The following is a 26712-nucleotide window of genomic DNA, read 5'->3' on the forward strand; positions in this document are numbered from 1 at the left end:
GTATCCCCCAAACCCCCACCCTAACCCAGCCTGTACCCCCCAAACACCCATCCTAACCCAGTCTGTACCCCCCAAACACCCATCCTAACCCAGTCTGTACAGCCTAAAAACCCTCCAAAAACTCTGCATTGAACCATCTTTCTACGGAAGGGGTGGGTGAAGCTGCTCAGTTGGGTCAAACCCAATCCAACCTCATCTACCCAGCGTAATTCTGCACAAGAAATAAACGCTGTCTTTGCCACATTTCTAACATCTCAAAAATGATCCAGTTCTCTTCTGTGGACACAGCAGCAGGTGAAAAAAGTCTATAATAAATATTCCACCACCTTCACACCACAGTTCTTTGTTCAGTCTTTGCTCCTGAGCAGGACTTTAGAGGTTCAGGGATGCATTGATGAGGAGATGAGGCCTTATCTCCAACTACATGCTGTACGTTGTCACACTGAATCCAGCCAGCCACTGACATACGTGTTGTGAACACAGACAGGTGGAGACAGAGTCCATGGTGGAGAGGAGCCCAATTCCTGACATTCCACAATGCAATCCTCCACCTGGATGTAATCCTGGAGAGAGAGAGAGGGATCATCCTGTGAGTCACAATCAACACTGAGACCAGAAAGCTTGCTTTGCAACAGACAACTCTCACTGGGATACAGTTCCTGAAGGTGCTGACTCTCACTGGGATACAGTTCCTGAAGGTGCTGACTCTCACTGGGATACAGTTCCTGAAGGTGCTGACTCTCACTGGGATACAGTTCCTGAAGGTGCTGACTCTCACTGGGATACAGTTCCTGAAGGTGCTGACTCTCACTGGGATACAGTTCCTGAAGGTGCTGACTCTCACTGGGATACAGTTCCTGAAGGTGCTGACTCTCACTGGGATACAATTCCTGAAGGCGCTGACTCTCACTGGGATACAGTTCCTGAAGCTGCTGACTCTCACTGGGATACAGTTCCTGAAGGTGCTGACTCTCACTGGGATACAGTTCCTGAAGGTGCTGACTCTCACTGGGATACAGTTCCTGAAGGTGCTGACTCTCACTGGGATACAGTTCCTGAAGGTGCTGACTCTCACTGGGATACAGTTCCTGAAGGTGCTGACTCTCACTGGGATACAGTTCCTGAAGGTGCTGACTCTCACTGGGATACAGTTCCTGAAGGTGCTGATTCTCACTGGGATACAGTTCCTGAAGGTGCTGACTCTCACTGGGGGATCTTTTGAATTGACAAATTGCTGGGAGCCTATGTGAATCTGGCAAGTGTTGCTCTGATACACAGTTATGATCAGTTTGTGTTGACACACTCACTCAAGTGTCGATGTTGACCCACTCCCACCCTCGGCAGCCCCAGAGAGAAGCTCCTCAGAATATTCACAACTCCATTTGACTCACTCAGTGGCTCTAAGGGACTGGAGTGACAGAGCCCCACTCAGCCTGGATCAGTGAATAACCCGTGCATTATGCAAATACTCACTGCATCATTCTCTACCAAATCCTCCAGATACTTCATGATGTCAGTGAATGGTGGCCTCTCCTCATATTTCCTCGCCCAACAGAACTCCATCACCTCGTAACTGAAACAAACCACAAAGAACTCTGAGATATATCTACACCGTGCACCCTCCACACTGGGGGGAGTGTTGGGGGGGTGGGGGGATGTGAGGGTGAGGGTGGTGGGTACTGGGGGATGGATGCTCAGGGGTGTTGGGGTGGGTGGGGGGATGGGTGCTGAGGGTTTTGAGGGGGTTGTTAGGGTGGATGAAGGGTGGGTGCTGGGGGGTTTTGGTGGGGGTGCTGGGGTGGGTGGGGGATGGGTGCTGGGGGGGTTGTTGGGGTGGGTGAGGCATGGGTGCTGGGGGATTTTGGGGGGGTGTTGGTAGGGGTGGGGTGGGTGGAGGCTGGGTGGGTGTAGGGTGGGTGGGTGTGTTGGGGGTGGGTGTAGGGTGGGGGTGTAGGGTGGGGGTGGAGGGTGGGTGGGGGTGTTGGGGTGGGGGTGGGGGGTGTTGGGGTGGGTGGGGGGTGTTGGGGTGGGTGGAGGGTGGGTGGGGGGTGTTGGGGTGGGTGGAGGGTGGGTGGGGGGTGTTGGGGTGGGTGGGGGGTGGGTGGAGAGTGAGTGGGGGGTGGGTGGGGGTGTTGGGGGTGGGTGGAGGGTGGGTGGGGGTGTTGGGGTGGTTGGGGGGTGGGTGGGGGGGTTGGGGTGTGGGTGGGTGGAGAGTCGGTGGGGGTGTGGAGGGGGGTGGGTAAAGGGTGGGTGGGGGTGTTGGGGTGGGTGGGGGGGGTGGGTGGGGGTGTTGGGTGGGGGGTGGGTGGGGGTGTTGGGCTGGTGGGGTGAGGGGGTGCTGGGGGATGGGTGCTGGGGGGGTTCGGGGAGTTGTTGGGGTGGGTGGGTGGGGATGGGTGCCAGGGGGCAGGGTTTGGGGGGTTGTTGGGTTGGGTGGGGGTGGGTCGGGTGTACATCTGACGTACATCTCATTCCGACAATAGAGCGGTTTCTTCATTTTGTATCCGGAACAAATGTTCAGCACCATCTGCTCAGCATCATCAAACTCTGGAAACGGGGATTGGCCTGGAGAGACAGACAGGAGCCGGGAGTGAGTGAAACACAGCAGGATCAGACACCCCCCCCCCCCCCCCACCCCATCTCTCACCGGAAACAGGAGAACCCAGAGAATCAATCTTCACATCAACGCAACATCATAATCCCAACTCGACTGGGACTCTGGCACTGGGGTGGGGGGAGCACGGGGTGGGGAAAGCAGCAGGGGAGATCGGGGGTGTGGGGGGAGCAGGTGGTAGGGGGACAAGGGGCTGGGGCAGAAGCAGGGAGATGGTGGGGAGTAGGGGGATGGGGGAAGCAGGGGAGAGAGGGGTGTGGAGGAGAGCAGGGGTGTGGGGGAGCTGGGGGTAGGGGGCAGAAGTGTGGGGGGAGCAGGGAGGTGAGGGGGGTAGGGGGCAGGAGTGTGGGGGGAGAGCAGGGATGTTGGATGGGAGCAGGGGTGTGAGGGGTCGAGGGGGGTTGGATGGAGCTGGGGGCAGCAAGGGGCGATGGTGGGGGGAAATGTGAGGTAGTGAGAGCAGGAGTGAGGGAGCACGGAGGGGGACGAAGTTCAGGAGTAGCTAGGGAGGGGGTCAGCGAATGGGTTTTGTGAGCTTGTTGTGGCGTGGGCGTGTCTGGGGATGTTCAGGAGGTGAGGGTGTGGAATGCCTGAGTTTCCATAGTTCCAGCGACTTACTCTTACCCAAAGTTGCCAACTCCCAGAGTAGTATCCCGAATGCCCAGACATCCCCATGCAGGGAGTAAATTCCATCAGTAAAGAATTCCGGGGGATACCAGCGGAACGGGATGCCGGGGTTCTAGAGAAAGATCAAACCATCAGTCACAAGTTCAGTGTCTGTGCAGCTGAGTAAGATCTGGATAAATCACAATGTGAGTAAATAGAATGTTAATCTTTACTGTGAGCAGTTCAATAACAGGGATGCCTGATTATCACTGTATAGTGCTCTGTTGAGACCACCCAGAATACTCTGTACAGTTTTAGACCTGTATTTAAGGAGGAATATCGTGGTATCGGGAGCAGTTCAAAGAACGGTCACTCTGTTGACTCCTGTAATGAGGAAAAGTTGAAAGGTTTGGGCCTGTATTCACAGGCAGCTGGAAGAATGAGAGATTATCTAATTGAAATTCTGAGGGGATTTGACGGCGGGGGTTGGGGGGGATGTACAGAAGGTGTCTCCTATTCTGAGGGAAGCTAGAATCAGGGAGCGGAGTTTAAAATATGGGTCATCTAATGAAGATTGAGTGAGGAAGAATTAGGTTGGCTCACTGAATATATTTAAGGCTGATTTAGACAGATTTTTGATGAGTGAGGGAGTTAAGGTTCATGGGGAACAGGTAGGAAACTAGAAGCAGGAGTAGGCCATTTGGCCCTTCGTGCCTGCTCCACCATTCATTTTGATCGTGCCTGACCATCAAATTCAATATCCTGATCCTCCCTCCCTCCTCTTGCAAATTTGGATAGAGTAATTATAGATTGGGAGGTAGAAAGTTCGAATTTAGTGTTTGTCAAATTGTTAAAAGGTGGTGCTTTTTCTGTGCTTAGGGATTTAAAATGCAAGTACACAGAGAGCCCAAACTGAAACGTTAGTATCAAAAGGCCAGCAGCAGTTCTACCAGGGCAACAGGTTTTTGAATTTAGCCAATCAATTTGAATCAGACACTGAGATGCCAAAAACCTATTAAATTTCAATCTGATGGTGTTGACAATCAACATTCTATTTGCCTTTTAACTGCCTGCTGTATCTGTGTGCTTACTTTCAGCGACTGATGTACAATGACACCAAGGTCTCACTAAGTATCCACCTCTCTCAATTTACACCCAGTCATGGATGTAAATGGATATACAGCATAGGCAGATTGATTATTCGATCTTATTCAATGCCAGCGTAAGCATGAGAGGGGGGAAGGGTCTGTCACTGTATAACACTGGGGTACAGTACTGGTGGGGATGGGTCTGTCGCTGTGTAACACTGGGGTACAGTACTGGTGGGGACTGGTCTCTCGCTGTGTAACACTGGGGTACAGTACTGGCAGGGTCGGGTCTGTCGCTGTATAACACTGGGGTACAGTACTGGTGGGGACGGGTCTCTCGCTGTGTAACACTGGGGTACAGTACTGGTGGGGACTGGTCTCTCGCTGTGTAACACTGGGGTACAGTACTGGTGGGGACGGGTCTGTCACCGTGTAACACTGGGGTACAGTACTGGTGGGAGCGGTTCTGTCCCTGTATTACACACTGTTCTGTTCTAAATCTCTGTGAAAAGGTTGTTGTAATAATGGGAACAGGAGTTGAATTCCTCTCAGCCGCTCAGTCTATCCCCCTCTGCCCAGCCTCTGTATCTGCTACAGCCCGTTTGAGCAGTGCTGCAGTTTTAGACGGTGAGTTTTATTTGCACGGGAGCTGAGTCTAGAGATTGGTCATTGGGTTGGTGGTTTTGGGATACTGACCCCTTTGAAGTTCCTACATTTTGCGGCTCCCATGTTGGAGAGATCGACTGCCCGGCTAAATTCCGCAATTTTACACTCCTGTGGAAAACGGCCCAGCAAGATGTTTCTTGCTGCCAAATCTCGATGAGCAATCTGTCAAAAACAGCAGAAAGTTAGACACTGGATCTGAGCACCGGACACTGGGCCTGAGCGCTGGACATTGGGCCTGAGTGCTGGACGCTGGGTCAGAGCGCTGGACACGGGGTTGGAATGCTCAACACTCATAAGAACATAAGAAATAGGAGCAGGAGTAGGCCATCTAGCCCTTCAAGCCTGCCCCGCCATTCAATAAGATCATGGCTGATCTGTCGCTGCTCAGTTCCACTTTCCCGCTTTCTCCCCATAACCCTTAATCCCCTTGCCTACCAAAAAGCTATCTACCCGTGTCTTAAATATATTTAGCGAGGCAGCCTCCACCACTTCAACGGGCAGAGAATTCCAGAGATTCACCACCCTTTGAATGAAGAAGTTCCTCCTCAACTCCGATCTAAACTGCAACCGCCCCCCTTATCTTGAGGCTGTGCTCTCTAGTCCTGCTGTCCTTTCTAAGCGGGAAGTGTTTAGTCAGAGGACTGGACACTGTGAGGCACTGTGGCACCCAAACATTCCTAACTCTTTTTGAATAATGAAGCAGCAACATAAATGTTAGAAGCCAGATCAGTGGCACTGAGCTGGACCATACCAATCCAACCAAACTGGACTGAGCAGGATGAAGCTGCTTTGTTATGTGTTTTGGGTTTGGCTGGAGGAAAGAGTGGAGTAATTGTTGGATCTGATTGGGGGTGGGGGGGGGGGGGGGTCTGGTGTGGGGGGATTGGGTTGTGGGGTCTGGTGTGGGGGGGTTGGGTTGTGGGGCCTGGTGTGGGGGGGTGGTTGAGTTGTGAGGTCTGGTGTGGGGGGGGTGGTTGGGTTGTGAGGTCTGGTGTGGGGGGGTGGTTGTGTTGGGTCTGGTGTTGGGGGGTGGTTGGGTTGTGAGGTCTGGTGTGGGGGGGTGGTTGAGTTGTGAGGTCTGGTGTGGGGGGGGTGGTTGGGTTGGGTCTGGTGTGGGGGGGGGTGTTTGTGTTGTGCGGTCTGGGGTGGGGGGGTGGTTGGGTTGTGGGGTTTGGTGTGGGGGGGAGGTGGTTGTGTTGTGCGGTCTGGGGTGGGGGGTGGTTGTGTTGGGTCTGGTGTGGGGGGGTGGTTGTGTTGTGGGGTCTGGCGGTGAGGTTGAGTTGCGGTGGTTGGGCTGGGGGGGTAGGGAGGAGAACGCTGCCTGGGTCTGTAGTTTCTCAAAAGCATCGTGCTTTTCTTTAAAGTAAAAGTAAGGTTTATTTATTAGTGTCACAATTGGTCTTACGTTAACACTGCAATGAAGTTACTTTGAAAGTCCCCTAGTTGCCACACTCTGGCGCCTGTTCGGGCCAATGCACCCTAACCAGTACATCTTTCAGACTATGGGAGGAAATCCACACAAACATGGGGAGAATGTGCAAACTCCACACAGACAGTGACCCGAGCCGGGAATTGAACCCAGGTCCTTGGTGCTGTGAAGTAGCAGTGCTAACCACTGTGCCACTATGCTGCTTTTTACAGTAAATATGAACTCATTTGAATGTGTACAGCAGGTTGGAGATTTTCCCTCTCTCCTAGCTCGCTCTGCCATGTGCACCGAGCCCTGACCAGCCAAACACAACAAGCAGGATTCCCCCGGAGTGTCGGCCTGGCACCCTGGTCCTGCCCACTGAGCAGTGCCAAGGGGGGAGGCCTTCCGAGGGTAGGGGGGCAAAGGAGCAGACCGGGGGCAGACTGATCGATGGGGGGGGAGGCGGGGGAACACTGTGCACCCTCATTTGAGATTGGTCGGAGACGGATGGGGGAGGGGCTGGTCATAGGGGAGAGTATGGGGCTGACCAACAGGGGCTCGGGTGATTGGGGGAGGGGTTTGGGAGGTTTATTGGGGAGGGGGTTTGGGCAATCAGGGAGGGGTTTTGGAGGGGTTATTTGGGGGGAGGGGTTATTGGGTGGGGTTGGGTGAATGGGGCAGGGGTTTGGGAGACAGGTGACCGGGGGGTGGGGTTGCAGTCGGAAAGCTGTCAGGAGGCCAGTGATGGGGAGGGGGCAGTGACCCACTCAGTGAGCTGATGCCAGCCTCTCAGACGGGATTCACCCCTCCTCCGGCAGACTCTGTCATGCACCTGGCTAACCACACCCAAAAAACCGGCAGGAAAATCTCCCTCCCACATGGGCACTTTTGGGGGGGGTGGAATCACCCCCAACATTTACCTTTTTGGATGCGAGATGATCCATTCCCAGTGAGATGAAATAAGCCGCAGATGTCAGTTGCATTTGTAGATCCTTGCAGGCGGAAAGCTGAGCTTTATTGTTTTGCAAAAAACTCTTCAGATTCCGGTTTACGTGCTCCATTATCAGTATGTAGGGCTCTGAAACACACAAGGTCACACAGTCACAGGGCTGTCAGGCCCATATGTGCTGCCATCGTCAATGCCCCAATAGTTTACCTTGTGTCACGTTCCATTGCAGCAGCTGGATGATATTCTTGTGATAACCCAACTTGTTCATAATGTTAATCTCCAACTGCAACTTCTGCTGGGACACACCTGCCAGAGAGGAACAGAACAGAGTCAACACCCCAGGGTCAGAGTTCAACATCTCAGGGTCAGAGTTCAACACCCTGGGGCCAGGCTTCAACATCTTGGGGTCAGAGTTCAACACCCTTAGTTTTGAGGTTTTCTACCACTAATAAGAAAGCTTGAATCTTGGTTTCTGCTGAGACTTTGGATCCAAACAGAGACAAGGATTTCTCAGTCTTGGCGCTAATTAAAGGCAGCCAGGATGTTTCCCATGGCCTAAGGAGGAAGAAAATAGCTTTTAAAATGCTGCGGAGTCTCTTCTATCAACAATGGAGCAGAGAATTGCACAGTGCAACGGGGGCAAGGGTTCACAGCAACCCCGATATCTCATTCCCTTCACAATATCCTCAATGATTGGGGTTTTCCCTCAGTGTCTGAGATCAGCAGCCGAGAAACAGACTGCTTCCTGTGTGGGATCCTCTCTGATGATGCGAGAGATACCTCGTGGTTCAATATCCAATTGGTTCCAGCAGTTAATATACAATGAAGGCTGGGTGCCATGTTTCCATGGGACCAGTAGCCCAGTGAGATTCAGAACCAATGGGGAGAAGGTTGTTAAGAAGGCGTACGGTGTCTTGGCGTTTATGTTGTTAAGAAGGCGTACAGTGTCTTGGCGTTTATTGGTAGGGGGATTGAATTTAGGAGTCGCAGCGTCATGTTGCAACTGTACACTACTCTGGTGCGGCCGCACTTGGAGTACTGTGTGCAGTTCTGGTCCCCACATTACAAGAAGGATGTGGAGGCTTTGGAGAGGGTGCAGAGGAGGTTTACTAGGATGTTGCCTGGTATGGAGGGGAGGTCCTATGAGGAGAGGCTGAGGGATTTAGGGTTGTTTTCGTTGGAAAGAAGGCGGCTAAGAGGGGATCTTATTGAAACATATAAGATGATTAGAGGTTTAGATAGGGTGGATAGTGATAGCCTTTTTCCTCGGATGGAGAAAGCTAGCACGAGGGGGCATGGCTTTAAATTAAGGGGGGGTAGTTATAGGACGGATGTCAGGGGTAGGTTCTTTACCCAGCGGGTGGTGAGGGATTGGAATGCCCTGCCTGCTGCAGTTGTAAATGCGCCTAGTTTGGGGGCGTTTAAGAGATCTGTGGATAGGTTTATGGACGAAAAGGGATTGGTATAGGCTAGTGGGTCATTGTTTTTGTAACTGGTCGGCGCAACATCGTGGGCCGAAGGGCCTGTTCTGCGCTGTAATGTTCTATGTTCTATGTTCTAATGGGATTGAAGAAACCAATTTCACAAATAGGCCCTGGGGTTAGAGCACAGACACAAAGGCAGACAATCAGAGTAACATCAGAGTTTACCCAGTCAAAGGGGACCAGCCACCACTCGGTGAGTCCAACCACCTCCTTTGGCAACTTAAAGATATAATCCAGGCAGACGGATAGACATCAGTACTGAGGGAGAGCCGCACTGTCAGAGGGTCAGTGCTGAGGGAGTGCCGCACTGTCAGAGGGTCAGTGCCGAGGGAGTGCCGCACTGTCAGAGGGTCAGCGCTGAGGGAGTGCCACACTGTCAGAGGGTCAGTACTGAGGGAGTGCCGCACTGTCAGAGGGTCAGTGCTGAGGGAGTGCCGCACTGTCAGAGGGTCAGTGCTGAGGGAGTGCTGCACTGTCAGAGGGTCAGTGCTGAGGGAGTGCCGCACTGTCAGAGGGTCAGTGCTGAGGGAGTGCCGCACTGTCAGAGGGTCAGTGCTGAGGGAGCGCCGCACTGTCAGAGGGTCAGTGCTGAGGGAGTGCCGCACTGTCAGAGGGTCAGTGCTGGGGGAGTGCCGCACTGTCAGAGGGTCAGTACTGAGGGAGTGCTGCACTGTTTGTGATGCTGCCTTCCTAGTGAAGTCTCAGCTGGATATAATGCGATGATTTGATGAGTTTTGGAATGTTAATATCTATGCTTTAGCCAACATTCCTGAAGCAAATATTCCAGTCAGTTTTGTTTATGGGATCTTGCTGTGCAGTCAATGGCTGTTGCAATCGTGACACCCTCCGGAATACATGATTGGCTGGGACATCCCAATGGTGTGAAAGGTGGAAGAGGAATCTAGATCTTTCGTGCTTTTCATCCTGTAAGACCCATAACACAGTGACACCCAGTGAGGGTCAAAGTTCAAAGCCCCATTTGCCCATTCCTCACTCTTCATGGTCAGTTTGCATGTCACCAGACGATGTCCTTTGCAGTTTCCACGGGTGACCTTTGCTCGGTAGAACTTTCCCTGTTTCCCGACCTTCAAAACCTCAAGCAGGGTCAGGTCTTCGACTGTGAACTTGACGGGCTGCACAGAAAGAGCAAAGGACCCGGGAGCAAGGTTAGGTGTGAATGCAATAAATAGAAACTGGCTGTTATTGCCTCTCTTAGAACCAATAGGAACAAGAGTGATCTACCACACCCCAAAAACCAATCCATCTCAATCTGCAATAGATTCCACAACTCAACATCCACAGCTCTCTCTGCTGCCAAGAATTCCAAAGATCCCTAATCCTTTGAGTAAAAACATCTTTTCTTGGTGACTGGCCCCTTATCCTGTGACTGGAACCCCATGTTCTAGGTTCCCCAGTGAGATGTCTCACAACGCCAAGTTAAAGTCCAACAGGTTTATTTGGTAGCAAAAGCCACTAGCTTTTGAGGCTCTGCCCCTTCATCAGGTGAGTGGGGAGTTCTGATCACAAACAGGGCATATAAAGACACACACTCAGTTTACAGAATACTGATTAGAAAGTGAGTCTTTACAGCTAATCAAGTCTTAAAGGTGCAGACAATGTGAGTGGAGAGAGCATTAAGCACAGGTTAAAGGGATGTGTATTGTCCCCCGACAGGACAGTTAGTGAGATGTTGCAAGTTCAGGCAAGTCGTGGAGACACCATCCACCAGGTACACGGTGAATACTCTCACAACTCGGCCAACATTGTCTACCTGATACTCTGCAGGAAAGGATGTCCTGAGGCATGGTACATTGGGGAGACCATGCAGACGCTACGATAACGGATGAATGAACATCGCTCAACAATCAGGCAAGACTGTTCTCTTCCTGTTAGCGAACACTTCAGCGGTCACAAGCATTCGGCCTCTGATTTTCAGGTAAGCATTCTCCAAGGTGGCCTTCACGACACATGACAGCACAGAGTCGCTGAGCAGAAACTGATAGCCAAGTTCCACACACATGAGAACGGCCTCAACCGGGATCTTGGGCTCATGTCACACTATTTGTAACTCCCATGACTTGCCTGGGCTTGCAACATCTCATTAACCGTCCTGTCTGGAGACAATACACATCTCTTTTAACTTATGCTTAATGCTATCTCCACTCACATTGTCTGCACCTTTTAAGACTTGATTAGCTGTAAAGACTTGCATTCTAATCAGTATTCTGTAAACTGAGTGTGCACCTTTATATGCCCTATTTGTGATCAGAACTCCCCACTCACCTGACGAAGGAACAGCATCCTGAAAGCTAGTGGCATTTACTATCAAATAAACCTGTTGGACTTTAACCTGGTGTTGTGAGACTTCTCGCTGTGTTTACCCCAGTCCAACGCCAGCATCTCCACATCTAGATTCCCCAGCCAGGGAAACAATCGTTGGAACTCTACCACCCCGTCCGCCACAAAATCAGAGCGGGCAAGGGGCGGAGAATGGAAATGGCTGTTGACCTCGGGCAGGAATTTCCGGTCTTGCTTGAGCCAGGCTGTAAAATCCTGCCCAATGTCTCAGTATTGTCCCTGATGAACCTCTGAAGAATTTGAGCTGCTTGAATGGGACCTCAGTTAATCTCTGCCTATTCTACATAATTTCTCCTTGTGGGACATCACGCTCTCCCAGACATCAGTTGAGTGAAACATTAACACTTTGCCTCTAAGACAAGTCAATTCTTCCTTAGATAAGGAGATCCAGCGCTCTAAGTAGTATCCCAGAGGTGGTTACAGCTTCTTTATTCCTATCCTTCTATCTCCTTGTAATGAACAGAAAGATACCAATTGCTTCCCTAACTGCTTGCGGTACCTGCATGTGAAATTTCTATAATTTATATACAGGAATACTCAGGTCCATTGACTGCTAACATTTTCCAGTCTCCCAGCATTCAAAAAAACCTGCTTTCTTATTTTTCCTACTGTTCCCCACACCCATTTCTCAACTTTTTTCCCACACTAAGCCTGTCAATATCCCTTTGCAGCTTCTTTGTATCCTTCCCATAGCTTCCATTCCCATCTAACTCTGTATAACTCTATATATGGCAGGCTACATCATACCCCAGTGGTGTACACATTGTTATACCAGGGTTGTGTACACACTGTTATACCAGGGTTGTGTACACCCTGATAAACCCTGCTTGTGTACACACTGTTATACCCCAGTTGTGTACAGACTGATAGACTCTTGTACCTGTGCACTCTGTGTTCCTACTGCTGCGAGTGATGAGCGTAGTTCATTGGTGTGACGATGTGCAGCAGATAAATGTTGAGGTGTTGGGAGAACCTTCACCAGTGACACTCTGTCCCGTGTCGCTGGAATGCTCTCTCCCAGTCTTATCCGGTTCCCCCAAGGTTTCCTTATTTTTCTTTTTCTGGAATGTGGAATGCAAAGAATAAAAGATTTTAAAATGCATAGGTCACACAGAAACCAATCTGCCTATCCTAGCAACCATTCTGCCCATCCTAACAACCAGTCAGTCCCCAATCTGAGGCCAGCGTTGCATTACTCACTTCTTGACCCAGCTGATGAGACACATGGCAGCCACAATCAGTAGCAGCAGAACTGGGATGAACAGAAGCTGGAGATTGGGTTTGTGGGAAGTTCCGTCTGCAAAACACAAGAGACACTAGTGTCAGCACAGGAATGGTCAAAAGTTATTGAGGGAGTCTGTGGGAAGACAAAGAACCCTACAGTGCAGAAAGAGGCCCTTTGAGTCTGCACCAAACACAATCCCACCCAGGCCCTATCTCCATATATTATACCCACTAATCCCTCTAACCTACACACCCCTGGACACTAAGGGGCAATTTTTTAGCATGGCCAATCAACCTAACCTGCACATCTTTGGCCTGTGGGAGGAAACCCATACAGACACAAGGGGAACATGCAAACTCCACACAGACAGTGACCCAACCCGGGAATTGAACCCAGCAGCCCGGAGCTGTAAAGCAGCAGCGCTAACCACTGTGCTACCGTGTCTGGTAAGTGGGTTAGTAAAGAGTGTTAACCAGGGTTCAGGATAAGCATATTCCTCTGAGAGTGAAGGGCAAGGCTGATAGAACTCTGGATGACTTGAGATTTTGAGGCCCTGGTCAAGAGGAAGAAGGAGGCACATGGCATGCATAGGCAGCTGGGATCAAGTGGATCCCTTGAAGAGTATAGGGGGTGTAGGAGTAGAGTTAAGAGAGAAATCAGGAGGGCAAAAATGGGACATGAGATTGCTTTGGCAGATAAAGCAAAGGAGAATCCAAAGAGCTTCTACAAATACGTAAAGGTTCAAGAATCCAGATACTGCCACTTTCTCTAAAGCACTTGGGAATCAGTAATAATTGCTGGTCCAGCCATTGACTCCCACATTCCATGAATAAAGAAGAATGTAAGGACATAAGAAATAGGAGCAGGAGTAGGCCATCTAGCCCTTCAAGCCTGCCCCGCCATTCAATAAGATCATGGCTGATCTGAAGTGGATCAGTTCCACTTTCCCGCTTTCTCCCCATAACCCTTAATTCCCTTGTCTGTCAAAAATCTGTCTACCTGTGATCTAAATATATTTAGCGAGGTAGCCTCCACCACTTCAACGGGCAGAGAATTCCAGAGATTCACCACCCTCTGAGTGAAGAAGTTCCTCCTCAACTCCCCTTATTTTGAGGCTGCACCCTCTTGTTCTGCTGTCCTTCCTGAGTGGGAAGAATCTCTCTACCTCTACCCTATCTAGCCCCTTCATTATCTTGTAAGTCTCTATAAGATCCCCCCTCAGCCTTCTAAACTCTAACGAGTACAGACCCAGTCTATTCAATCTCTCTTCATAAGTTAACCCCCTCATCTCCGGTATCAGCCCGGTGAACCTCCTCTGCACTCCCTCCAGGGCCAAAATATCCTTTCGCAAGTGTGGCGACCAAAACCGCACACAGTACTCCAGCTGCGGCCTCACCAGTGCCCTGTACAGTTGCAGCAAGACCTCCCTGCTTTTATATTCTATCCCCCTCGCTATAAAGGCCAGCATTCCATTCGCCTTCTTGATCACCCGCTGCACCTGCAGACTGGGATTTTGTGACTCGTGCACAAGGACCCCCAGGTCCCTCTGCACCGTAGCATGCTGCAGCTTTTCACCCTTGAAAATGAAAGTTCTCTGGTACCATTTGCATCTGTCACCCATCCACAGTTGCAGATATTGTCAACTTTACATTTAAATACTGAAAACAAACTGAAACGAAGTGACTGAAACAAAGTGTAGTTCTGGCATTTGTTTGTGAATGAGACACTGGTGGAGGGAGTCAGTGAATGAAATATACTGAAAGCTTTTTCAACTGAAACCTTCAGTGAGTTCAGATGGAAGTAGTTGCTGATGGAAAATGCCATTCTTTTGTTTTTGCCTCAATAGATACTGGAGCCAAAGGATGGTGGACTCAGCTGGTCAGCCATGATCAAAATGAATGGCAGACCAGGTTTGAAAGGGTGAATGTCCTCCTCCTGCTTCTAGTTTCTATATTTCTATCTAGCTAATTTAGAGGGAGTGCTGAGGAGATAGCGCGAGGCTAGAGTTTGTCTGCAGAAGGAGAAATGTATTTTTCAAGTCAGTGAGGGTAACCTCTACCTGGGACACTGTGTAGATGCACAAGGATTACACCCCATGGAAAACAAGGGCAGAACCATAAAGGAGGCAGTCAGCCCCCAGAAACTCAGCAGAGCTCAAATCAGTTTTGAGACTGGGAAATTTCTATGGGTGTTTTTCACCAAACTTGTTGATGTTATTGCCTCCTTTGATATTCTGCCAAAGAGACACCAGTGATGGTTTCAGAAACTCCCCAGAGAGAAACTTTCAACCGAGTAAAATAATTGTTACATTTGTGAGTTTGTTGGTACATCTTGACCCATTTAAAGGATTGGTGTTAACCTGTGATAGCTCTCCATATCGTATTGGTGCAGCATTGTCTGATAAGATGGATGATGGACCTGAAAGGTCTATAGGGTATGTTTTGAGAATCCTAATAGTATATCGGGTAAACAAGTTCCACCAGTATATTACGGGAAGCACATTACCACCATAATAACCACTCTTGGGACTTTTAAAGAAGTCAAGGCTATTCCACCAATCATATCGGCAAGAATTCAGCATTGGATATTAATTCTGTCCACCGGTGAATATACATTCAAGCACTGGTCTGGAATGCACATCACCAATGAGGATGTGCTTAGTCTTCTGCCTTTACAAGAGACTGTTGCACTTGCGGTGAATTTCAGAGACACATTGCCAGTCTTGGTAAACCAGATCAAGTGCTGGACCAGTTAGGATCCACCACTGCCCAAAGTGAGGTAGAGGACACTGATGAGTTTGGCTAATGAGGCAGCTTCTGAAGAGATATTTTATATGAAACGGTTAGTTGACTTGCCAACCTGGTATCACACTTTGGGAGCAAGAGAAGTCATCCCTGTACCAGGAGGTGAGTTGGTCCTAGCAGAATTACACAGTGCCCATCCAGATATATCTAAGATGAAGATACTTGCCAGGAGTTACGCCTGATGGCCTGGCATTGATGTCAACATTGAGAGCCTAGTCAAGATTGTGAACTGTACCAGTCGCTCGGTTTCTGTCACTCCAGTTATGAGAACTTCATCCAGCTGTAACCAAACCTCATGTCAGCCCCAGCAGCAAACTCTCCGTTGTCCTCTGGAAAATTGCACATGCTGCAGACATGCCTGAAGGCAGCAGTGTGTACCTGGAACAACCCTTTGTGTTTATGGTGACCTAACGTCAGGAAGCATTGTTTGATTCGAGTTACTGATGCGCACGGCTCATCTCCAGCTTTGTATCAGATAGATCTCCAGCCAGCTTTACATATCGCTCTTCAATCTTCAGCATTGGATATTCATCCAACTCGGCAGCCCAATTAACTGTTAACTTGGAAACACCAACAGTCCTGTCCAGTTTCAATACGGGAACTCTGGGTGAACCACAGAATCCCCACAGTGCAGGAGAAGAGCATTCACTCCATCTGTTCTGCACTGACTACCTGACAGAGTGTCTTACCAAGGTCCCCTCAGCCACTCTATCCCCACAACCCTGCACATTAACCATGGCTAATCTATCTAACCAAGACATCTTGGGGTGCTAAGGGGCAATTTAGCATGACCAATCCGCCCAACCAGCATGTCTTTCAGACTGTGGGAGGAAACCGGAGCACCCAGAGGAAACTGGTGCAGACACGGGGAGAACGTGCAGACTCCACACGCTGCCCATTCTCAGATAATGCCCAATCGCTTTAATTCAGCATCTACTTTCATAAAGCATCTGTTCCTAACCTCACCCTGAAGAATTGAGCGATCATCTCTAGATCCACACCTCATTCATCCTTGAAGGGCTGGTATCAGTTCGCGCAGTCCCCCTTCCCACACTTTGAAAATCTCAGTCCAATTTAACTTGAATTCCTTCAGCCAATTGTGGCCGCAAAGATTTGGTCCTTTGCCTGTCCCTATGCTGACTGGGGGTTGTGCAGCCTGTTGTCCTGTAGCTTACAGGAACTCCTGCAATGCCCACTATTTCATCACGTCTCCAGGATAAGATGTTACTTTGGCCGCAGTACTCTTCAAATTCAATGCTTGAATTCTTTCTCTCAAATATCGCAGCTGGAGTACTGTGTGCAGTTTTGGGCGCCGCACCTGCGCAAGGATATTTTGGCCTTGGAGGGAGTGCAGAGGAGGTTTACTAGGCTGATACCGGAGTTGAGGGGGTTGAGCTATGAGGAGAGGCTGAATAAACTAGGCTTGTACTCGTTAGAGTTTAGAAGAATGAGGGGAGATCTCATTGAGACGTATAAGATGATGAATGGGATGGATAGGATAGAAGTGGAGAGACTCTTCCCGCTCAAAAAAGACAGTAGGACTAGGGGGCACAGCCTCAAGATAAAGGGGAGGCGGTTTAGAACGGAGTTGAGGAGGAACTTCTTCACTCAAAGGGTGGTGAATCTCTGGAATTCTCTGCCCGTTGAAGTGGTGGAGGCTGCCTCGCTAAATATTTTTAAGAAGCGGGTTGATGGGTTCTTGATAAGAGAGGGGATTAAGGGTTATGGGGAGAGGGCGGGAAAGTGGAACTGAGCCACGACAGATGAGCCATGATCTTATTGAATGGCGGGGCAGGCTCGAAGGGCTAGATGGCCTACTCCTGCTCCTATTTCTTATGTTCTTATGTTCTTATATCGATATCTATGCTCACCTATCACAGTCGCTGTTGCCCTTGTATCAATCTCCATCTTAAAAGCCTCCCCATGGGGTTTCAGTGATAGAAGCCACCTTGCCCACTTTGAAATTAAACAGTGAGTGAATATTTAAACCTTTGGTGCCGGACTCTCCTGCGCTGTATGCTGGTCACACGTTATTTAATCGGCAGCTCCGTAAACCTGACTTGGCTTTGCACCAATTCCTTAAGTGGCCTCGCCTATGACTGAAAAAACCACTAAGCCTCCCTGTAGCTGCAGGATTCAGGGAGTGATTATCTTCACATCGGGAACATTCTAACTTTTCCTCTTCTCAAACTCCGTGTCTAATTTGTAACTGAACTCATTTCCCTCCCTGAGGCTCCCCCTTTGGTTTTGGTGCCATTGCTGACTGCACACTCCAACTGGTGAATGGTTGTAACTCATGCACCTTTTTCAACGCTATTTCCATTGCTTGCTTAAAATTTACATTAACATCTGCAAGTAATCTCCATTAAATCACCTCATTATTCACTCCACAGACCAATCTGTCCCATAACATATCATTCAAGGTCGCTCCAAAATGGCGATACTCTGATATATATTTCAGTTCAGTGATATAAGTCACAATCATTTTGCTCTCCCCCTCAAATTAAACTTGAATCTCTGGAGTATAATTGGTGGATTAGACTGGAAATGTGACTTTACCAATTCCACCAGCTCAGTGAATGATTTGGAGCCAGGCATGTTTGGAGCTGTGAGACTGTGAATCAGATTATAAATTTGGATGCCACACACACTCAGGAGAATTGCCTTATGCTTCACCTCCTCCCCTATTTTTATTGCTTGGCAGTAATACCCAAAGTGCTGCATATGTTGTGTTCAGTCCACTAAGGAGGAGTTAAATGGATCATTTATTTCATTCATTCATGGAACATGGGTGTTGCTGGCCAGCATTTATTGCCCGCCCCTAAAAGCCCTTGAACTGAGTGGCATGTTGGGCCATTTCAGAGGGTAGTTCAGAGTCAAACACGTTACTCTAGCTCTGGAGTCACAGGTAGGCCAGACCCGGTAAGGACGGCAGATTTCCTTCCCTAAAGGACATTCGTGAACCAGATGGGTTTTTCCAACAATCAACAATGGTTTCACGGTCATCAGTAGATTCTTAATTCCAGATATTTTTTATTGAATTCAAATTCCACAGTCTTCCGTAGTGAGATTTGAACCCGGGTCCCCAGAACATTTGTTGACTTTCTGGATTAATTGTTTAACAATAATACCACTAGGCCATTGTCTCTCTGAACTGTCCAAAGAGCAGTATAGTAGCATGGCCCTTTAAGGAGGGGTGATCAGTGAGGATCTTCCCAGCGGGAAGCTGAGCTAATGGACAGGAAGGAGTGGACCACAGGTCAAGGAGGGATGGCAGCTAGAACCAGGGAGTGAAGAAGAACAGTCACATTTTAATCTAGCCTGAACATGTTGTATATATAAAAATTTACTCTGTTGACAATGAAGTCCTGATAGTCAAAGCTGTGTCCAGCAGCCTTCAATCGATTACACTGGCAACAAGGTTAAACATCAAAGTCATTGGGACTCACAGTGTCCAGCCGGAGGGGGAGGAGACTTGAGTGCAGGAAGAAATAAGGTTCACTAATTTAGCACAGGAAAGATCGAACCATTTGACCCAGAGATCAATGACTGGGGACAACACATAGAAAGACTGTGATCTTGTAAATGAAATAACAGTGGGAGACAAGAGGAAGATTATTTTAGAACATAAGAACATAAGAAATAGGAGCAGGAGTAGGCCATCTAGCCCTTTGAGCCTGCCCCGCCGCTCAACAAGATCATGGCTGATCTGTCGTGGCTCAGTTCCACATTCCCGCCCTCTCCCCATAACCCTTAATCCCCTCGCTTATCAAAAACCCATCAACCCGCATCTTAAAAATATCGAGCGAGGTAGCCTCCACCACTTCAATGGGCAGAGAATTCCAGAGATTCACCACCCTTTGAGTGAAGAAGTTTTGCTAACAATCTGTGACTTGCACACACTTACAGCTTAGTGAGACCACTAACCTTGCCTATTGCTGCGATCATTTGAACTTTGCCCCTCGAGTATTATGTTCAGATACAAATTTCACACAGCAATGTGTGAGTCAGGGAGACAGGCTCAGGTTTTGTGGCAAGATTTAGGAAACTTGCAGAACACTACAAATTCAGCCCAGCATCAAGGGAAATATGTAGGGGCAGTCTGTGATATAAACAGCTTAATAATACAAAAAATGTTCCTGGCAGAGACCAAACTGGCCTTGGGGAAATGGAGCTGGCCCAGGTGACTGAGCTGCACAGAGTGCAGCGTGACAGATCTGCAAGGTTTACCAAACAAGGTCAAACACTTGTAACAGCAAACAGCTGTACGCAAAATAACCCAGGATCAGGCGCGATAGTGCCCGTCAGAGGAGGTGCAACATCAAGGGCTGAAGTGTGTTTTTGACTTGGGGGAGAACACGCCCAAGAAGTTTATCATTGCAACAACTGTGTGCGTTCCAACTGTAACAAGAAAAATCACGTAAAGGCACAGAGCAAGGCAAAGCAATCAGTCCAGTCAGTGCAAAAAAAACCACTATTAATATAATTCCCTTAATCAATTTGGATAAGGAGCCCAACAGGGGATCTGAGTCATTCACCCGAAACCAGGTCCAGCTAAGCTTTTAGTTCAGACGGGCAGCGGGGTTGGTGCAGGCTTGGAGGGGCCGAAGGGCCTTGTTCCTCTGCTGTAATTTTCTTTGTTCTTTCTTTATTCTAAGCAAAGTGCCCCCAGCTGAGGTAACATTACTGGTAAGCGGTAAAACACTCCGGATGGGAGGTCGCTACAGGGTCGGCGACCACAGTCCCAGGGGAACAGACATGTTATCTTTAAACAGGACTCCAATCGTTAAGGCTGAGTGAGACAGGCAGCATTTTGTCCACGTGTACTGGAGAGACACTGCAAACTTCAGGAGCAGCAACAGTAACCGTGACGTTTCAGAGCCAGACAGCAAAGCTACCAAATTGGTAACCAAAGGTCACAAACCTTGTGTAATGGGATCTGATTGGTTAAAACAGGTACAATTAATCTGGCTGGAAATTTTAAACCTGAGGCTTTAAGGAATTATTGTGTAAATATTCCAGGATCTTCACGGACGTACTTGGCTGCTTTGGGCATTATGAAGATGGTACAATTCTCCAAATGGGCTGCACCCATAGTCCCCATGTTAAAAACAATTGGACAGTAAGCATTTGTGGGGATTACAGAGAGGGGCACAGCTATCCCATATCCAGATTCGAAGATCAAAGCTAGCTGCAGCTTTAAAATATTACAGTAGACCTCAGTCACACCTATCAGCGGCGTGGACAAAGGCTCACAAAAGTCAGTGATAATTTACACACACAAAGATTGGTGCAGGTCAAAAGGTTGCCCCTTGCAGCCTCATCAGCCTGGTCCATTAGGAGAATGAGAGTAATTACTGGGAGTTTACTACAGACTCCCAAATAGTGAAAGAAAGAACCATAATATAGGCAAATTTCTGCTGTGAGAACAAGAGGGCAATAACAGTAGGAGATTTTAGCTATCCTGACATCAACTGGGATTCCACCAATGTAAGGGGCACTGAGGGAAAATAATTCACACAGTGTATCCAGGAAAATCTTTAGTGACAGACCCAATGAGAGAAGATGCAATTCTCAGGGAATGAGGAAGGGCAAGTGGGTGAAGTGACAGTTGGCAACCATATTGGGGATAGCGATTACAGCTCAGTTAGATTTAGCATTATCACGGAAAAGGACAGAGGTAAAGCAGGAAGGAAAGTTTTGAACTGGGGAAAGGCAAATTTTGCAGGAATGAGAAAAGTCTTGGCTGAGGTGAACTGTACAGCACTACAAGAGGAAAAACCAGTGGGAAACACTAAAAGCAAGACCATACATGTAAAAAGTAGACATGTCCCCTCCAAAAATAAGTGCAGTATTGCCAAATCTAAACCCCTGGTTGTCTAGAGGAATGATGTGGAGATGCTGGTGTTGGACTGGGGTAAACACAGTGAGAAGTCTCACAATACCAGATTAAAGTCCAACCAATTTATTTGATATCAAATAAATTGGTTGGACTTAAACCTGGTGTTGTTAGACTTCTTACTGTGTCTAGAGGAACACAGGGAAAAATCAAACAGAAAATAATGCATATGATCATGTGATGATACTGTGCCTTTAAGAAATGTATTCATATCATTTTTCTTATGATGGATTTGTTTAATATTCTGCTCTATTTTACATAGTGCCAAACTGACTGTAAACCAGGCAGCTCACATGCTGAGAACACAAGGCCAATGACTGATTTTAGCTCGGGATGTGTTTGTTTTAATCTGAGTTAATGTTTTTTCATTTATTTATTTGTCCCCTGGGGTTTCAGAGTAGGGTTTGATTAGATTAATTGAGAGAGTCATGTGCTTAAGGGGAGAAGCTAAGTTTATAGGAAAAGCAAGCAGTTGCTGCCAGGTTCTGAAAGAAGCAAGTCTCTCACTCTCTCTGGAGGCTGCTATTTGGATGTTCTAGGAGAAATAGGTCTCTCTCTCTCTGTCTCTTTCTCCAGAGCTGTCCTGCAGACTTCAGGACTGACAGCCCAAGTACAAGAAGATAAACCTGGCTGTTCCTTATGGACTTTGAAGAGGAATTTTAGTCTATAAGAGGAATATTGCATGAATTAGAACTAATAGAGATAGGTTGGCAATTAAGAATTGTATCTTGTCATGTTTAAGTATTTCAATTCTTAAAAATTAAGCTGATTCATTCATTATATTTAAACTGTATTGTTAAATAAAGTTTGTTTTGTTAAAAGCTTCCCGGTGTGTTAATAGAATCATACCTGGAGTGAAACACCTTACCCTCACACTCATGCCAAAAATAGAAAAACTGTTGTAGTCTAGTCAGCTTTTATAACACATTTGAATGGGTGTAAATTGAGAGAGGTGGATACTCAGCGAGACCTCGGTTTCTTTGTGCATCAGTCGCTGAAAGTAAGCACGCAGGTACAGCAGGTAGTAAAGAAGGCAAATGGTATGTTGGCTTCATAGTGAGAGGATTTGAGTATCAAGATAGGGATGTTTTGCTGCAATTGTACAGGGCATTGGTGAGGCCACACCTGGAGTATTGTGTGCAGTTTTGGTGTCCTTATCTGAGGAAGGATGTCCTTGCTATAGAGGGAGCACAGTGAAGGTTTACCAGGCTGATTCCTGGGATGGCAGCTCTGTCATATGAGGAGAGACTAAGTCGGTTAGGATTATATTCACTGGAGTTCAGAAGAATGAGAGGGGATCTGATAGAAACTTACAAATTCTAATAAGGTTAGACAGGGTGGATTCAGAAAGAATATTCCCAGTGGTGGGAGGAGTCTAAAACTAGGGGTCAGAGTTTGAGGATAAGGGGTAAACCTTTTAGAACTGAGGTGAGGGGCAATTTCTTCATCCAGAGGTTGGTGAATGTGTGGAAATCACTCCCACGGGAAGTAGTTGAGGCCAAAACATTGTGCAATTTCAAGAAGAAACTAGACATAGCTGTTGGGGATAAAGGGATCAAGGGATATGGGGAGGAAGGGGAGACCAGGATATTGAATTTGATGAACAGCCATGATAAAGATGAATAGTGGAGCAGACTGGAAGGGCAGAATGGCCTCTTCCTGCTTCTCGTTTTACAGGATTTATGAACATTTAGAGAAGTTTAGAATGATCAGGAATAGTCAGCACGGCTTTGTCAAGGGCAAGTCGTGCCTTACGAGCCTAGTTGAGTCCTTTGAAAATGTGACTGAACACATTGATGAAGGAAGAGTGGTGGATGTGGTTCACATGGACTTCAGCAAGGCATTTGATAAGGTCCCCCATGCAAGACTTCTTGAGAAGGTGAGAGGGCATGGGATCCAAGGGGCTTTGGCCTTGTGGATCCAGAACTGGCTTGCCTGCAGAAGGCAGAGAGTGGTTGTGGATGGGGCTTTTTCTGCAGGGAGGTCGGTCACCAGTGGAGTGCCCCAGGGATCTGTTCTAGGACCCTTGCTGTTTGTCATTTTCATAAATGACCTGGATGAGGAAGTGGAGGGATGGGTTAGTAAGTTTGCCGACAACACGGAGGTTGGTGGTGTTGTGGATAGTCTGAAGGGATGTCAGAAGTTGCAGTGTGACATAAATAGGATGCAAGACTGGGCGGAGAAGTGGCAGATGGACTTCATTGTGGTTTAATGTGTAGTGGTCCATTTTGGCAGGTCCAATAGGATGAAGGAGTACAATATCAAGGGTAGGAGTCTTAGCTGTGTTGAAGAGCAGAGGGATCTTGGGGTCCGGGTCCACAGGACTCTTAAATCGGCCTCGCAGGTGGAGGATGTGGTCAAGAAGGCGTATGGCGCACTGGCCTTCATTAATCGAGGGATTGAGTTTAGGAGTCGGGAGGTAATGCCGCAACTTTATAAGACCCTTGTCAGACCCCACTTGGAGTACTGTGCACAGTTCTGGTCGCTTCACTACAGGAAGGATGTGGAAGCTATTGAGAGGGTGCAGAGGAGATTTACACAAGGATGTTGCCTGGATTGGGAGGCATGCCCTATGAAGATAGGTTGAGGGAGCTGGGACTCTTCTCCCTGGAGAGACGAAGGTTGAGAGGCGACCTGATAGAGGTTTATAAGATGTTGAGAGGAATAGATAGGGTGGATTCTCGGAGGCTATTTCCCAGGGCTGAAATGGTTGCTACGAGAGGACACAGGTTTAAGGTGCGGGGAGGAAAGTACAGAAGTGATGTTAGGGGTAAATTTTTCACTCAGAGGGTGGTGAGTGAATGGAATCGGCTGCCGTCAGTGGTGGTGGAGGCGAACTTGCTGGGGTCTTTTAAAAGACTTCTGGATGAGTACATGGGATTTAATGGGTTTGAGGGTTATAGATAGGCCTGGTAGGTAGGGATATGATCGGCGCAACTTGTGGGCCGAAGGGCCTGTTTGTGCTGTAGTGTTTTATGTTCTATGTTACTTTGGGTTCTCTGATCCTAACAAAAGGCACAAAGAAACTAAGTATTGCAGATAGCCAGTGAGAGAGGGAGAGACAAAGAGAGATAGAGAGAGAGAGAAAGTGTGAGAGTGGGTGAAAAAGAATGAGACAGAGAAACAGAGTGAAAGACAGAGAAGGAGAGCATGACAAGACAGAGAGAGACAGAAAGAGACAGACAGAAAGAGAGAGAAAGAGGGTGACAAAGAGGGTGAGAATGAGATAGAGACAGAGACAAAGAAATAGTGAGAGTGCGAGAGAGAGTGATAGAGAGAGAAATGGAGGGAAAGGGAGAGAGAGACAGAGTGATCGACACACAGAGTGAGAGAGACATAGAGAAAGATAGAGCAGCAGAAACATCATGGCTGGGATTCTCCGACCTCACCCGAGGCTGGGATTCTCCGACCTCACCCCGGGGGCTGGGATTCTCCGACCTCACCCGGGGCTGGGATTCTCCGACCTCACCCGGGGCTGGGATTCTCCGACCTCACCCGGGGGCTGGGATTCTCCAACCTTGCCCCGGGGGCTGGGATTCTCCGACCTTGCCCCGGGGGCTGGGATTCTCCGACCTCACCCGGGGCTGGGATTCTCCGACCTCGCCCAGGGGCTGGGATTCTCCGACCTCACCCGGGGCTGGGATTCTCCGACCTCACCCCGGGGGCTGGGATTCTCCGACCTCACCCGGGGCTGGGATTCTCCGACCTCGCCCAGGGGCTGGGATTCTCCGACCTCACCCCGGGGGCTGGGATTCTCCGACCTTGCCCCGCGGGCTGGGATTCTCCGACCTTGCTCCGGACTGGGATTCTCCGACCTCGCTCCAGGACTGGGATTCTCCGACCTCGCCCCGGGGCTGGGATTCTCCGACCTCACCCCTGCAGCTGGGATTTTCCAGTCCCGCTGATGTGAACAGGGACTTGGCTCAGTGCCAAGTTCTCCGTTCTTGCTGGTAGCTGGAGCAGGTGTGTGAGTTTGGAGAATCCCAGCACGTGTCTTGTGTGACACTATCAACATGGTAAAAACAGGCCCCCTCCCTCTTCACAATCAGATCATCACCTCTACTGCCCTCCCCAAACTCTCCAAGCGTCTCCCCAGACACCCGCCCTCCTCCCATCGCCCACACACCAAACTGTCTGTACCTCTACTTGTGCTTGAGTTGAGCATTGTAGATGTTCTTTTGGTAGGTTCAGGTGTTGAGTAGCTGGCGCTTGAGCTGATGTTGGTTCTGTTGGTCATCTATGCAGCTGGAGGTTGGGGTGTCTGAACAGCAGCACAAACACATTGAGCAATTACTGCCTAAAGTCACCTCGACCAGAGACACCCAAAGGTGCAAACTGACCCCCCAGCACACCAGCTTACCCCTACCCAGCGTCTGGGCTCAGCCATTCCAGTCTGAGCTTTCCCTCCACCCTCACCTACTGGATGGCATTCTCATACACCACCCCGTCAATCCCTCTCTCGCTCCCTCTCTCTTTCTCAGAATCTTCCCTAAATCTCTTGTCCTCTCTCTTTCCCTCTCTTTCTCTCTCTCTCTGCTATACCCCTCACTCTGCATTCAGACAGGGACAAGGAGGCAATCCGAGAGATTATCAGTCTCACTCTAAATCTGCGAATGTCACAGCTCAGAGAAAGTTAAAACCTGCAGTAGCTGAAATCAGCCCTTCGAGAGGACCTCATTCAAACAATCCCACACACACTGACTCTCACTGGGGTACGGGTCCCACACACACTGACTCTCACTGGGGTACGGGTCCCACACACACTGACTCTCACTGGGGTACGGCTCCCACACACACTGACTCTCACTGGGGTACGGCTCCCACACACACTGACTCTCACTGGGGTACGGCTCCCACACACACTGACTCTCACTGGGGTACGGGTCCCACACACACTGACTCTCACTGGGGTATGGGTCCCACACACACACTGACCCTCACTGGGGTACGGGTCCCACACACACTGACCCTCACTGGGGTACGGGTCCCACACACACTGACCCTCACTGGGGTACGGGTCCCACACACACACTGACTCTCACTGGGGTACATAAGAACATAACATAATTCTTATAACATAAGAACATAAGAAATAGGAGCAGGAGTAGGCCATCTAGCCCTTCGAGCCTGCCCCGCCATTCAATAAGATCATGGCTGATCTGTCGTGGCTCAGTTCCACATTCCCACCCTCTCCCCATAACCCTTAATCCCCTCGCTTATCAAAAACCCATCAACCCGCTTCTTAAAAATATTTAGCGAGGCAGCCTCCACCACCTCAACGGGCAGAGAATTCCAGAGATTCACCACCCTTTGCGTGAAGAAGTTCCTCCTCAACTCCGTTCTAAACCGCCCCCCCTTTATCTTGAGACTGTGCCCCCTAGTCCTACTGTCCTTTCTGAGCGGGAAGAGTCTCTCCACCTCTATCCTATCCATCCCATTCATCATCTTATACGTCTCATTGAGATCTTCCCTCATTCTTCTAAACTCTAACGAGTACAAGCCTAGTTTATTCAGCCTCTCCTCATAGTTCAACCCCCTCAACTCCGGTATCAGCCTAGTAAACCTCCTCTGCACTCCCTCCAAGGCCAAAATATCCTTGCGTAAGTAC

General features: G+C 48.9%; 1 protein-coding gene across 1 annotated transcript; it reads right to left on the bottom strand.

Annotated features, from left to right (window-relative positions):
* Positions 1-62: 62 nt before the first annotated feature.
* Positions 63-25341, bottom strand: LOC145357565 (tyrosine kinase receptor Cad96Ca). Its single transcript, XM_080211040.1, has 11 exons — positions 25245-25341; positions 12377-12473; positions 12057-12237; positions 9813-9951; positions 7542-7640; positions 7306-7463; positions 5005-5136; positions 3239-3353; positions 2466-2565; positions 1474-1573; positions 63-563 (listed from the first exon to the last, which is right to left on the bottom strand). Exons 1-11 carry the CDS (start codon positions 25339-25341, stop codon positions 438-440), a joined length of 1344 nt encoding a protein of 447 aa, XP_080067166.1. The 3' UTR covers positions 63-437.
* Between the last annotated feature and the right edge of the window lie 1371 nt (positions 25342-26712).

This window comes from Carcharhinus amblyrhynchos, chromosome 23 (genome assembly GCF_965287045.1).
Source record: "Carcharhinus amblyrhynchos chromosome 23, sCarAmb.v2.hapA, whole genome shotgun sequence".
NCBI lineage: Eukaryota > Metazoa > Chordata > Chondrichthyes > Carcharhiniformes > Carcharhinidae > Carcharhinus > Carcharhinus amblyrhynchos.